The following is a 14,998-nucleotide window of genomic DNA, read 5'->3' as shown; positions in this document are numbered from 1 at the left end:
CGTTGATTTCCCCTTACAGAGGCATCCAGAAGCTTTAAACTGCGCATACCATCGCCGAATGGAGTTAGCAGTTGGTGGATCTTTGTTGAACTTCGTCCTGAAGTGTCGTTGCACTGTTATGACTGAGTGATGTGAGTGCATTTCAAGCAAGACATACGCTTTCTCAGCTCCTGTCGCCATTTTGTCTCACTGCGCTCTCGAGCGCTCTGGTGGCAGAAACCTGAAGTGCAGCTTCAGCCGAACAGAACTTTACGAGTTTTTCTATGTATCTGTAGTGTGTCGTGACCATATGTCAATGAATGGAGCTACAGTGAATTTATGAAATCGCTTCAATCATTTGTAATAGCCCTGTATTAATATGCACTACATATATCCACTATGTCGACTATGACATCATACAACTAAGTACATTTTAACTGCAAATCCCTACAAGAAAACGGGGTACTATGGTTGGGGACTTTCTCAGGTTGTATTGAACCTACTGATATCTAATATCAGCTTTGACCCATGAATAATAGAGTTGCAGAGCACAATTACAGATATGTGCAAACAGGGCTAGTTCAGAACACTAAAACTATTCATTTTACGCAGGGAAGGGGAAGAGAGGGTGGGGGGGGGGGGGGGGGAGGGCTATTTTAGAAGTTTCCAATTCACTCAAGATTTGTTGCTGTAACAGTGCATATGGGGTAAATGAAATCATTAATTTACCGATCATTAACACAAGCAGTTCTGAGATACCAGGTATCAACTCACATTGAAACACCCATATTAGTATGTGGTGTAGCCTCCATGAGTGGACACGCAGGTGCTGTCTCCAGCATCCTTTCTATTGTATAGATGGTGAATAGTGTCTTGGGATTTGTTGTGCAATGCATGCTTGGCCCATTTACATAGTTCTGAAACAGTTTTTGGCTGATGAGTCGAACGAGACATTTCTCATCCCATTATGTCCCACACATGCTCGATTGGAGTCAAGCTTGGAGGTCATGCTGGCCAGGGAAGTTGCTGCATGTCTTGCAGAGCACATTGAGTTCCACAGGCAGTGTGTGAGCAAGCATTATCCTGCTGGAACAAAATATCTTCGTGCTACGGTAACAGCAAAAGAGGCTAACAACATTTTGTGTGCTGGTTAGTGCCCTGTCTAGAAACACCAAAGGTGAACGAGAGTTATAGCTTATTGCACCCAGGACCATAAGACCTGGGGTGGGGCCAGTATGCTTTGCATGAAAGCACACTACATCATATGCACGAACGACCACCATCGCTGAAGATCACAGCATGCCATTCCATCTCCCAATTGATCGTCTGGTGGCACCAGTTGAGCCGGGCACGTCGATGCTGTGATATGAGTGAAAGACAGGCTACAGGTGTGCTTGCCCTTTTTCCCGCTCTAATAATCGGATAGCGACAGTTCCTGACCACTGATACCAGCACCGTTGCACAACTGACCTTAACGTCCTACTTGTGTGGCAGTTCTCCAAGCCACAACTGGACCCCTTTCAAACTCACTCAGTTGACTGTAGGAAGCACGAATACATCTCCATGGTATAGCTGCCTGCTTGCTTCACACATTTGCACCACACTGACCCTTCTGGCTGTGATCTTTTCCTACTAAAGGGTAGACACAGATGGTGCTCTGGTAGCTATGCCACTATGCTATATGTTGGTGAAAAACAATGAAACCATTATCAGTACATTTACTATCCCTCAGGTGGCATATGCCATCATCGGATCAAAATCAATGTCATCCTTCCAGGCAGGTGTTCTAATATTTTTCTAGTAGTGTATAATTTTTCTGATGTAGGTTGCGGTGACAGACTGATATATAATGAAGCCTGAGGACTAGGCCATCTTGGAAACTAATACATAGGTTCAGAGTCAACAAATATGAATGTGAAATCTTAGTTACGGTGAACATAGATTTCAATGAGTGGTTTATCTCAATCACTTTGACAGCATTATGAGAATCACAATTTAATAGCGAAGACTATAAGTCCCTAAACTAGGAATCTAATCTTTACATGGTCGTCAAGGTTAAAAGCTTTACGGACACTAATTTGAAACCTGTTCTGATACTTTTAGCTACTTCATGTATTGTAATTTATACAGTGTCTTCCAGGAAACCAAGATTTTAATTCCAATATGGATAGCATATATTTAACATGAACACAGAATATAAGTGAAAAAATGCATTCCAGCTAATACACTCAATTCCCTTACAAACAATAGATGTAAAAGAAAAAGAATATACAAAAAAAATTCCATTGAGTTCAGATGTAATTTTGGTTACTGGATCCACCATAACATTTCAGATAACTATGACCACACCTTATCACCCTCTTAAAAGGCATAAATTTAGAGAGATTTGTCCTTTAAGAATTTTTTTACCATGCTATAACAAGAAATATAATATTTTTCTACTAAATTTTACATACTATGAGTCAAGAGGAATATTCAATAATGCTAACACTTTTCTGAGTAGCACTGGCGAGTCATGCAAAGTTAATGACTGCTGTGACATCACTTTTTGGTGTGTATTTTCACAGTTTGGTTGTTATTTGGTGAAGTGAATTAATGTGAAAGCAAAATACATCAGTGAGGTGCCAGATCTGTCTGTAACTTAGCCTGTTTTGGAAAAATTGCCACTGATATCACATTGTATTCTTCATTTTGTTTATAACATCTGTCACCGTTCCTACATCACTGGTTAAGGCCAACAATATTGGATATTCCTCTTTATCTAACACTACATTTTAAAAAAAGAAAGCAAACTGAAGGATACTAACCTTCATCCTTGTATTTAAGTAAAATTTCATCAGAACTGCTCAATTTGCCTCTGAATACTCTCTGCATCATCAGTACAAGTTCATCATATGTTATAGCTTCATTATGAATAGGAATTCTACGTACATCATCTCCAAGTTGAGCCTGTAAATAGGAGGAGGAGACTATTTATTAATAAAGAGTTCAATGACAGTGTCACTTAGTCCTCTGCATATGAATATAACAATTTTTAAATGTAAAATCTTTGCTGTAGCATACGTGCCTATTACTTTTTTTCCCTTCAGATCAGATTCTTTTGAAGAGGATTTTGAAGAGTAAATATTATATCTGGATCAGAACAACAAAGCGACTGGCAAAACAGCTGAGCATGCAAGAGTACAATGTCCGTCTGTATTAACACTTAGTACTCCATAGGCCAGTGCTTGAGTACTGGCACACACAATGACGGAATCCACTAACTTTTACATATGCCAGCTTCAATATGTACAGGAAGAGGCCCTGAAGCTCATTATGCACCTTTAAAGACACTAGTACCCTATGATGCAGTGTTTACCTTTATGCTTCAGTTTCATGATGAAGCGCAGCAGTCACCCAGACACCTCACCAACACGCTGGGCAACCAGATCCCTTTCTGTCAAGACAACTAGCTGACCCAGTTTTTTTCTACAATAACAATTATCTCACAGTGCAGATTTAAAAAATGGAAAATCAAAATGAGAGAATGACTGAATCCTTTAGTGTGGATAACTTCATACCAGTGCACCAACTGCGAATAAACAACACTATGTGATCTCCATGTCTATGAGAGAGTATGCAGTAATGCCTTGGTAGCAACTGCTATGTGGTGCTGCACCAGAGGTATTCACAAGCTCCCTGTTAATGGATATTGCTGAGTTTGCTACCACTTGTCTAAGTAGTTTTGCAGCATGTGTCAGATGCACTGTAGCATAACAAAGACACTATAAGAAGAAACAAATTATGTGATGAAAATACATCACAATACTTACATTACTATACTTAACAACCGTTGTCTGCAACTAAAAGTAAGTAGCATCTGAGATAACCAAGTGATTAACAAAAGTAAAAACAAAAAAATATAACACATAGCTCACACATTGTTTGTCGTTACAGTAGACGTCCTGTAAATCAGTTACTGTTAGACACTGATACTTTTCATTCTCATAAAAGTTGCTTTATATATATATATATAAAAAAACAAAGATGAGGTGACTTACCGAACGAAAGCGCTGGCAGGTCGATAGACACACAAACAAACACAAACATACACACTAAATTCAAGCTTTCGCAACACACTGTTGCCTCATCAGGAAAGAGGGAAGGAGAGGGGAAGACGAAAGGAAGTGGGTTTTAAGGGAGAGGGTAAGGAGTCATTCCAATCCCGGGAGCGGAAAGACTTACCTTTGGGGGAAAAAAGGACAGGTATACACTCGCACACACGCACATATCCATCCACACATACAGACACAAGCAGACACAGATATGTCTGCTTGTGTCTGTATGTGTGGATGGATATGTGCGTGTGTGCGAGTGTATACCTGTCCTTTTTTCCCCCAAAGGTAAGTCTTTCCGCTCCCGAGATTGGAATGACTCCTTACCCTCTCCCTTAAAACCCACTTCCTTTCGTCTTCCCCTCTCCTTCCCTCTTTCCTGATGAGGCAACAGTGTGTTGCGAAAGCTTGAATTTAGTGTGTATGTTTGTGTTTGTTTGTGTGTCTATCGACCTGCCAGCGCTTTTGTTCGGTAAGTCACCTCATCTTTGTTTTTTTATATATATATATATATATATATATATATATATATATATATATATATATATATATATATATATATATATATATATAGACACACACACACCAGATGGATTGTTCATGGCTGGCAAACAAAAATTTTCTGTCATTTTAAGGTATTAGCACTACCACACAGTCTTGAGCCCAGAATTCTACCAATAGTTCCACGTGACATGTAAATTGTACGATAATATCTATATCCGAGCAAGTATCGGGAGAAGTACTGAATTTTTTTTTTTCCCGAATAAACCACAGTACAAAATATAAATGTAGGCCCTAACGTAAACAGTGTTTTTTAAAATTCAGTTTGAGGAAATTTGGTATTTTGGGCACAAAGCAAGATAAAAATTTGGGTGTTGTACCTGTATTATTTGGTCTCATCTGAAACATCGATTACAAATGAAGCTATACTACTGACCCTTTTAACCTCATTTCACTGAAGCTTTATGCTAACATGGTTAGTGTAACAGGATAGAATCTCAACAAAGAGTTGTATCTTTGCTAAGCAGACAAAATGTAGTACATAATGGAATCAACTCCAGTGTATGGAAGACCTCTTCACAATAATTCAGGCATAGTGTTTCTGAGGCAATAGATCTTAGCATATCTGTACATGTTCATTTGCTCATACTGGCCGAAAATAGAAATCATACTTCTTGAAAATAAAAAGGCATTCCTTTTATCCGTCTTTATCATTTATGCACACACTTAGATACCAGTTTCAGTACTAACACAGCAATTGTTGATGGTCATAACATATTGAAATCAGTACTCAAGGTTTTTCATTGTGTTAGTGCAGTCAAGGCTGGAAGAAAAACTTTTTGGCATATGCTGATATGCTGCTTACTGCTCAAGTTACAAGTTTTCTCATGAAATTAACTTTGAATAAATAACTGCCACGTAGCTCCCAGTCTGGAGCGAGCCTTCTGATAGCTTGCACTTCGAAGGCTTGCTTGTCACATTCACTGTTTAACAATGAAAAATCCAGGATGAAATGTAATAATATTACGAAAAGGACAGTTGCTACTCAACATATAGTGGAGATGCTGTGCCACAGATAGGCACAACAAACAGAATGTCAGAAAATGAGCTTTCGGCTAACAAGGCCTTTGTTGGAGACAGAACTTACACAAGTGCACACGCGAGCGCGTGCGCGCGCGCGCTTACGCACGCACGCACACACGCGTGCGCGCGCGCGCTTACGCACGCACGCACACACACACACACACACACACACACACACACACACACACACACACACACACACACACAGTCTATGGCTGTTAAGGGCACCAACAGCCAGAGACTGCAGTCATATGTGTGTGAGTTGCATTAGCGTGAGTGTGCGTTGTACAATCTTTTTGCTGTGCCTATCCACTGAGGTAGAAACTGAAGCTGCATGTGAGATTGTTTGGGCAGTACTTAGTATCTGGGGTGGGCATAAATTGATAATTGGATCCTTCTATTGCCAATGAGACTCATCTTCGATGTAACTGAAAACTTTAGAAAAAACTTCAGTTCACTTGCACATAAGTTCCCCAATCATACTGCAATCATCGGTGGAGACTTTAATCATCCAACAATTAATTGGGAAAATTAGTTTTGTTAGTGGTGGGTGTGATAAGACATCCTGTGAAACTTTACTAAAAGCCTTCTCTGAAAACTACCTAAAAACCCCTCTCATCACCGAAATATATTGGATCTACTGGCAACAAACAGACCTGACCTCTTTGAGGATGTCCACATCGAAACTGGTATCAGTGAACATGATATGGTTCTGGCAGCAATGATTACCAAAGTACGAAGGACAACTAAAACAAGCAGAAAGATATATATGTTCAGTAAACAAGATAAAAAATCAGCTGTCTCATATCTCAATGAGGAACTTGAAATTTTCAGCACAAGTCAGGAGCATATAGAGGAGCTCTGGCTCTTGTTTAAAATAATAGTTGACCATGCACTGGATAGATAGTTACCCAGTAGAACAGTTCATAATGGGAGAGAGCCTCCATGGTATGCAGTCACTGTAAAGAAACTCCTAAAGAAACGGATAGTACTGTGTAACAGGTGTAAAAGTACAGGGCTATATATAGATAGAGAGATGCTGAATGAAACATGTTTGGCCATCAAGACACCAATGCTTGATGCCTTCAGTGACTAACTCTAGCAGAATGGTGTCAATGATCTTTCACAGAGCCCAAATAAATTCTGGCTGTATATAAATACTGTTACTGGCACCATAGTTAGTGTCCAGTCACTAGCGAATGAGACAGGAACTGAAATTGAGGGTACCAAAGCAAAAGCTGAAATGCTTGACTCCATTTTGAAATGTACCTTTACAACGGAAAACCCAGGAGAATTGCCTCAATTTAATTCTCGTACCACTGAAAAGATTAATGAAATAAGTATTAATGTCAGAGGTGTTGAGAAACAGCTGAAATAATTAAATCTGAACAAAGCTCCTGGCCCTGATGGAATCCCTGTCAGATTCTATACTCAATTTGTGGCTCAGTTAGCCCCTCTTCTACCTCTTCTATCTACAATCTCTCATAGGTCCTTTGAACAGAAAACTACACCCAGTTCTTGGAAAAACGCACAAGTCACACCTGTCTACAAGAAGGGTAGTAGAAGTGATCCATAAAACCACTGTCCAATATCCTTGCCAATGATTTGTTGTAGAATCTTAGCACACATTCTAAGCTGAGGTGTCTTGAACAGAATGACCACCTCAATGTCAACCAGCATAGATTTCGGAAACATTGATAATGTGAAACCCAATTCGCACTTTTCTCATGTGATATACTGAAAGCTTTGGATCAAGGCAACCAGGTAGGTGCAGAATTTCTTGATTTCCAAAAAGCATTTGACTCAGTACCACACCAACGCTTGTTGTCAAAAGTACAATCATATGGGATATCAAGTGAAATTTGTGACTAGACTGAGCACTTTTTGGCAGGGAGGACACAGCATGTTATCTTGGATGGAGAGCCATCATCACATGTAGAAGTAACTTCAGATGTGCTCTGGGGTAGTGTGTTGAGACCTTTTCTGGTCATATTGTACATTAATAGCCTTGCACACAATATTAGCCTAATAGTAAAATCAGGCTTTTTGCAGAAGATGTAGTTGTGTATAACAAAGTACTGTCAAAGAAACTGCATAAATATTCAGTCAGTTATTGATAAGATTTCAACAAGGTGCAGAGATTGGCAACTTATTCTAAATGTTCAGAAATGAAAAATTTTGCACTCCACAAAACGAAAAAACATAGTAGGCCTATCCTATGATTATAATATCAATAAGTCACTCTTGGAATCAGCCATCTCACACAAATACCTGGGTCTAACACTTTGTAGGGATGTAGGGATGTAAAATGAAATGATCACATAGATTCAACTGCGGGAAAAATAGGCGGTAGATTTCATTGTATTGGCAGAATATTGGGGAAGTGGAAACAAGTCTGCAAACGAGATTGCTTAACGAATCACTCATGCACCCAGTTCTAAAATATTGCTCAAGTATGTGGAAATGTGGGACCCGTACCAGATAGGACTAACAGGGGATATACAGAGAAGGGCAGTATGAATGGTCACAGTTTGTTTAATCCCTGGGAGAGTGTCACAGAGATATTGCAGGAATAGAAATGCAAGACTATCCTGAGAATGTCTACTAACAAAGTTTCAAGAACCAGCTTTAAATGACGACTCTAGGAATACACTACAACCCCCTGCGTATTCCTCACATAGGGATCATGAGGATAAGATTGAAATTATTGCTGCCTGCACAGAGGCACTGAAATGATCATTCCTCCTGCGCTCCATATATGAATGGAACAGAAAGAAACCCTAATAACGGTACAATGTGACGTGCACCTTAACAGTGGTTTGCAGAGCATAGATGTAGATATATGGTGAGTAGCAACTATTCTTTTCATAACATTCCCGGAGATAATTCCAATCTGGAACTGAATCCAAGATCTTCACATCAGTATCCAAAGATGACAACCACCTCAACAACAAATTAGTCAGCAACAATTTTGGATACGCTACACTTCATGAGCAATTCCTGTGTGAATATTCTATGTTTTGATGATACCTGAACTGCAGTGTCAGTTACATATGGTAATATACCGAGGGTGCAAACAAACATGCTTGTTATTTTTCTTTCTCTAGAAACTTTCCATTTATACCCCTCAAACAAAGCAGTCAGCACTTTTCATCTGCAACAGTAGTGTAAACACAGACCTACATAACAACTAAGCAGTGCATATGCCATATTTTTCTCACAGGAAAATGCCTACATTTTATCTACACTTCACACAATACTATTACAGATTCATTTGACTGCTGGTGCCACTCTGTTGTAGAGTAATGGAATGTTTTACAATTACACGTTATTGCCATTAGGAGATCAAATATGTTCTCCGTGGAAATCAGCAGGGATTCCGCTATTTACATACATACATTAATCCTTGTTCCATAGATCATGAATACAACATTTCGTAATGATGTGTAACATGTGACTTTAACATAAGTTTTCCTTACACTTTTTTTTCAGTTACTACTTCATATCTAAGAATTCAGCTATTGAGTAGAAGGAGTTGTCATTCAGAAATTCTTTTGATTTGCTTTTAAATGTTGGTTGGCTATCTTTCAGACATTTAAGACTATTTGGAAAATGACCAATAACTTTTGTGGCAGCATAATTCACCCCTTTCTGTGCCAAAGTGAGGTTTAATCAAGAATAGTGAAGATCATCCTTTCTTCTGGTTTGTAGCTATACACTTCTATGTTATTTTTGAAATGAGATGGGTTATTAATGACAAATTTCATAAATGAATATATGTATTGTGAAGGTACCATGAATATCCCGTGTTCCTCAAATAAACGTCTGCATGGTGATCTTGGGTAGGCTCCAGCTATTATTCTGATTACATGCTTTTGTGCAAAGAATACTTTTTCTCTTAATGACAAATTGCCCCAAAATATGATGCCATATGAAAGCAGTGAATGAAAATTGGCTAAGTAGGCTAATTTACTGATATGTTTATCGCCAAAATTTGCAGTAACCCCAATAGCATAAGTAGCTGAACCTAACAATTTCAGTAGATCGTCAATGTGTTTCTTCCAATTCAATTTCTCATCAATTCACACACCCAGAAACTGAGTATTCTGCCTTAGCAACAGACTTCTGTTCATAGTTTGTATTTATCAATGGTGACTTGTGAAATTCTGTTCATTATATTCATCAACAAGATTCAGAGAGCAGCAATAGTGGTATCAACCTGACATTATTTAACTTCTGGAAGGCTTTTGATACAATTCCAAGCTGTCACTGAGTAAAAATACTTTCCAGAAGTTGAACGAGTTTTAACTGGACTGAAGGAGTCTCAGCAAACAGCATTCACTATTTTGCATATGGAGAAAAGTCATGAGATGTGAAAATAGCTTATAACATGCTCCAAGGAAGTGCTATGCAACTGTCCCTATGTGCGTCAGGAGTTCCACAAGACCATTTACATATGGCTACCTAGCAAACAGAGTAATCATTACCCCAAAAACTCGTGGTAAAATGCAGTAAGACCTGCAGAAGACTGATGCTTGGGCTAAGGACAGGCACTGATGCTAAAGACAAAGAAATTGCTAAGAGTAAATATGCTGAAATACTCAATCTGTTTACGCCGTAGGCAATCAATGGATAGTCACAAGCATGACACTTATAGGAAAGTATGTCCTGGGCAACTGAACTTCGGAAATTAGCACTAAAGACTAGTTTTACAAAATGCAAATGCCAGACAGATACAATGAAAGAACCCTTAAGGAAATGTAATGATATGTATGCTAAATGAGGTAGTTTAAGAAACTATTGTTCAACCAGTTCTTGGTTGTTGGTCGTCAATCTGGAACTGGTAGTATAAGGTAGGGAAGCTATAGGAGAGTTAATGAGGAGCTGATTATTTCGTCATTGGGAGCGAGCACCATTGAGATATTCATACAAATCCAATTCTGGACACACCAGACATAGTCAGTGCATCATAGAGAGGCTTCTTGTTAAAATTCCGAAGGTTCAGGGTCCCGAAGGAGTCAAGTAGGCCTAACACTAATTTCCTCTCACATACATCTCATGAAATACAATAACGTAGTAACAAAATCGTTTCCATTTCATGCAGAGGCTACCCAATAGTCATTCTTTCTACATACAGTTCACGACTGGAAAGATAAAGCGATATAGGCCTAGCAGTATGTAATGTAGCCTACCCAAACCCTGTTAGGGAGGTTACAGAGAGCAAATGTTGATATGCATAAGAGAGAACTATCAAATATTCACATGATATCATCTGTTTACAAATCCCTGAAATCTGTTTACACATCGTAGACCTATCTGATTTATGTAAAACGGAAACTTATTAAATCGCTCTCACATCACTATGACTTTTCTAAATACCTAGATTATGGCTACCACAACTGGAACAATATAAAATCAATGTGAAAACTTTAAATATGAGCCAGCAATAGCTCACCATTAACTTCTCTCCGACACCAAAGTTACGAATGTATAATTTTTCACAATCAATTTTTACTTTCTCTCCGAGGTTAACACTTTTGGCTGAAGTATTTACATCAGATGGGATCCAAGTTATATGATGGTGGGTAGATTGTGTCTTAAAAGAACCACGCTGTCTGAACACCTAAACAGTTCCAGTTGTCGTATTAAACAAAAATAAAACTACGTATAATGAAAAGGATTATGTTGTAACAAACCTTTATGATGAGTTTCCCGCTAAGGTCTAAATGTGTGTAGGTTTGGTCTTCTGAACCACCTTTCGAGAACGAAGTCATTCTGCTGCTACACGCAATTTTAGTATTCTAAATAATACACGATAATTAATATCTTACTTGATAGTTGTTTACTTAATTAACTTTACTCTTTCTCGTCCAGCTCGTAACTGAATGTTAACTAGCAATTATGATATATAATATGATAGCTGCTAGAATATAACTTTTCTGAACATAACGGCTGAAAGTTGTAGAATGTATGTCTGAATTTAACACAATGTTTAGTTTACACTTAACACTGTCACAGCCCCACCACCATCGTCCACGTTACCGGTCTGTTGTCTACTTGTCTTTGAAGTTCTCAGACGTCAAATCATGGCATTAAAGATGTACACTTCTAATCGATGTGTAGTAGTACAACAACGAACAATAAAAGCAGAGAATCCAACAGTTATCTTTCCCCCTACAAATAATACAGGTTTTTACAATCGAGAGCATCGTCTAAGCAAGAGGTACAGCGCGATTTATCCTAATTTTCGCATCGCTGCTGTGGAATAATTTATGTCTTCCATATAATATCTTTGTTGCGATAGCTGGATTTGTTTACGTTTATTATATGTAAACGTAATATAAAAATATGCATCTGTATTGTAGAAGTGGTGTGCAGTGTATCAGGTAATTAACGAACGTGCAGAGTTCAGGATGTTAGTAATACTTTTGTTGTCACTACTTTTACTTTTGATTGGGAGAATTTTGTTTGTAATAGTGAACATTTTAATTAAGAGAACACAGTACAATAAGCATGTCTGCAGCAACAAGATTAAAACGGCGATCGTAATTGGCTCCGGTGGCCACACAGCCGAAATACTAAGACTTATGCGATGCCTGAATCCAAGTGTCTACAGTCCCAGAATTTACATCGTGGCATCTTCAGACAATTCTAGCGAAACCAAGATACTGTCAATGGAAGAGGCTTTAGCAAATAAATTAAATCGTGATCTGAAGGAAGCAGAATTCAAGATAGTTAAGATACCACGTAGTAGGAGCGTCAGTCAGTCGTATTTTACATCTGTGTTTACAACTTTACATTCCTTCTGTGTATGCGTTCCAATTATGTGGGCCTTAAAGCCAAAATTACTGTTGTGCAATGGACCTGGTACATGTATACCCATATGCATAATTTCTTTTTTAATGAACGTCATGTTTATAAGTGATACCTATACAGTTTTTGTGGAAAGTGTGTGTAGAGTGAATACTTTATCTCTTTCTGGAAAAATATTGTATTATGTTGTAGACGAATTTTTTGTCCAGTGGAAAGAATTGCACGAAAAATATAAAAGAAGTAAATATTTTGGAAGACTGGTGTAAGAGTTGTATTCTCAAGCCTCATAATTAAAAGAAAACATTACATATCAGCTTTTTTAATTAATGGTATTAATTTCATTATTGTGTGCAGTTACTAGCTGGGAGATTAATGATCTGTGTGTTACATATGTGAGGTACCATGCCTGGACAAGACTTACTGTTTATCACATTGACTCATGTCAACAATTTTCTAACAAATAAGTTATGTAATAAACATCTGATACATAAGATCTGTGCTTTTGACATTACCTCACATTTAAACATGGAGTGACTAGAAGAAATGTAATGAAACAAGTATTGACCCTATTCTGTAATCATTCACACTTGGTTGACTGTCTGTGCCACCTAACCCTTGTCATACGATGATGCATAGTTGCGGTAACATCCAACAGTGCAGCGTTTATTGTGGGAGTGTCGTTTTTCATCAAGTAAAGAAAACCAATCATTCCACAATAGGGCCTACTTCACTTTATCACTAAGATTTATCATTTTGTTTTGCTCCTCCAGCAATGTACTGAATTTCTCTGACACAAAGACTGCAAAGTGTACCCAGCAGATGACATTTACTTGCAAACAAACAAAAAGTAATTGTGTAACTTTCCTTTTCTGAGGTGATAACTAAATCTTTATGATTAACCCTCACAGATAATAATTAAGGTCACTCAAATAAGAGAAACCCATTTTTTAGGGGAAGGGAGGGAAAAACAAGCTTATATTGCTTTGTGAATTTATATTAGGTGCAAGTGAAAAATCTATCTTCGACAAGACAATCCATTACGTTTAGACATGAATATAATGTACGACTCATTGGCATTGGCACTGGCATTAACATTATACAGCAGCAGATCAGTTCATTTGCTCTGTGTTTACAGGTGTACAACTTTTGTTCCCTAACAAACAAAACAGCTATTTCTTTTATTTATCCACCTGCAGAAAATAAATATTGTTTGGATGTTGCACAAATGTACGTGTAAGTTGATGGGAAACCATTTCAAGGAAATAGAATATGCAAATATGTTAATTAAAAACTACAAAGAAAATAATACAAGGTCACACAATACATAGTAACATAGAATTGTACAAGATCACACAGTACATATTAATACAACTTTATATACATGTATACTTAGGATATCATAATTGTGAAGGCTGTTTTCCATAGAGCTTTACTTTTGGGTGCCTAGCCAGCAAATCCTTTTACACACTACAATAATTAAGTAGACATTTCATTTTGCACAACACTTGTCCAGTAGATTTGCAAATATAATAAAAAGTTTAGGAATCAAAGAGAAGATTTTTGGTTTTGCCTTAATATAAACACTAACACTGGAAGAAGCAGGTATCAACAAAACCACCTGATAATTAGTCGAACTGACACTCACAGATAAAACTTCAAAAATTAAATTTCTAGGAGAAATTGAACCTATCAGAATTAACACAGGTGTTCGGCAGGGCGATGGGCTCTCACCAATTCTCTTCAATCTGGTCTTAGACAAGGTGATGAAGGAGTGGGATAAACAACTACTAGAGAGAAACATTGAAGGAATCCATGTAGGAGAACAAAGAAGAAGATTTGAGGTGAGATGTATCACTTTTGCTGATGATATTGCAGTAATTTCTAAGGACAAAACAGATGCAAAGATAATTATAGAAACACTTCACAAAACTGCAGCTAAAACCAGATTACTAATATCATAACCCCCCCTGAGGGTCTGGGGGTTGGAATAGGCCCGAGGTATTCCTGCCTGTCGTATGAGGCGACTAAAAGGAGTGTCTCACATTTCGGCCTTTCGTCGTATGAGGCGACTAAAAGGAGTGTCTCACATTTCGGCCTTTATGTGATGGTCCCCTTAGGGTTTCACCTCCATATTTCTAAATTTTCCTGAAGAGCGAGCCAATTGGGGGTGCCTTACATGGTCCATTGTGTCCATAGTTCATTGAGATCTTTAGCCCCCTTTCTCGTCGTCGCATTGCAGTCCCACTCATTCTCCATCTTTTGAGCGAGGACACTTTCCTGGGTGTGTTTTCCACCATGCGCTGTGCAGTGTCGCTTTCTGCACCGAAGACGACCATGGACTTATTTGCACTTGATATCCAGCACGGTAGCCAATCTGTTGTGGTGGGGCCGCCATGTACCCTGTTGGTTGTAGCCTCCTGACAACACAGGGATCGCTCTGCTGATGCCCCGCCGTTAACTCCCCATGTATGCCAAGGGGTAGATGCCTATTTCCTTGGTGCATTGGGACTCCCGGCAATGGCTATCCT

At 38.4% G+C, this 14,998-nt stretch overlaps 2 protein-coding genes across 2 annotated transcripts in view; one reads left to right on the top strand and one right to left on the bottom strand.

Annotated features, from left to right (window-relative positions):
* The window catches only part of LOC126465605 (protein TFG-like), a 64,905-nt gene extending 53,200 nt beyond the window's left edge, over positions 1-11,705 (bottom strand). Inside the window, exons 1-2 of the mRNA XM_050096317.1 lie at positions 11,354-11,705; positions 2,787-2,928 (exon numbers count right to left, since the gene is read on the bottom strand). Of these exons, the coding sequence (XP_049952274.1) occupies positions 2,787-2,928; positions 11,354-11,431 (220 nt within the window). The 5' untranslated portion in view covers positions 11,432-11,705. The remainder of the gene's footprint in view (positions 1-2,786; positions 2,929-11,353) is intronic.
* Positions 11,706-11,901: 196 nt separating this feature from the next.
* On the top strand, positions 11,902-12,957 carry LOC126465622 (UDP-N-acetylglucosamine transferase subunit ALG14 homolog). The gene has a single exon (XM_050096318.1). The coding sequence runs from the start codon at positions 12,071-12,073 to the stop codon at positions 12,734-12,736; it is 666 nt and encodes a 221-aa protein (XP_049952275.1). The 5' UTR covers positions 11,902-12,070; the 3' UTR covers positions 12,737-12,957.
* The last annotated feature ends 2,041 nt before the right edge of the window (positions 12,958-14,998 follow it).

The sequence above is a fragment of the Schistocerca serialis genome, chromosome 1 (genome assembly GCF_023864345.2).
Source record: "Schistocerca serialis cubense isolate TAMUIC-IGC-003099 chromosome 1, iqSchSeri2.2, whole genome shotgun sequence".
Lineage (NCBI taxonomy): Eukaryota > Metazoa > Arthropoda > Insecta > Orthoptera > Acrididae > Schistocerca > Schistocerca serialis.
The sequence above is the reverse complement of the archived record's forward strand: the minus strand, read 5'-3'. Positions and strand labels throughout refer to the sequence as shown.

What these genes read in the sequence shown, in the direction of transcription:
- LOC126465622 (XM_050096318.1), top strand. Translation starts at nt 12,071, where the DNA reads ATGTTAGTAATACTTTTGTTGTCACTACTTTTACTTTTGATTGGGAGA.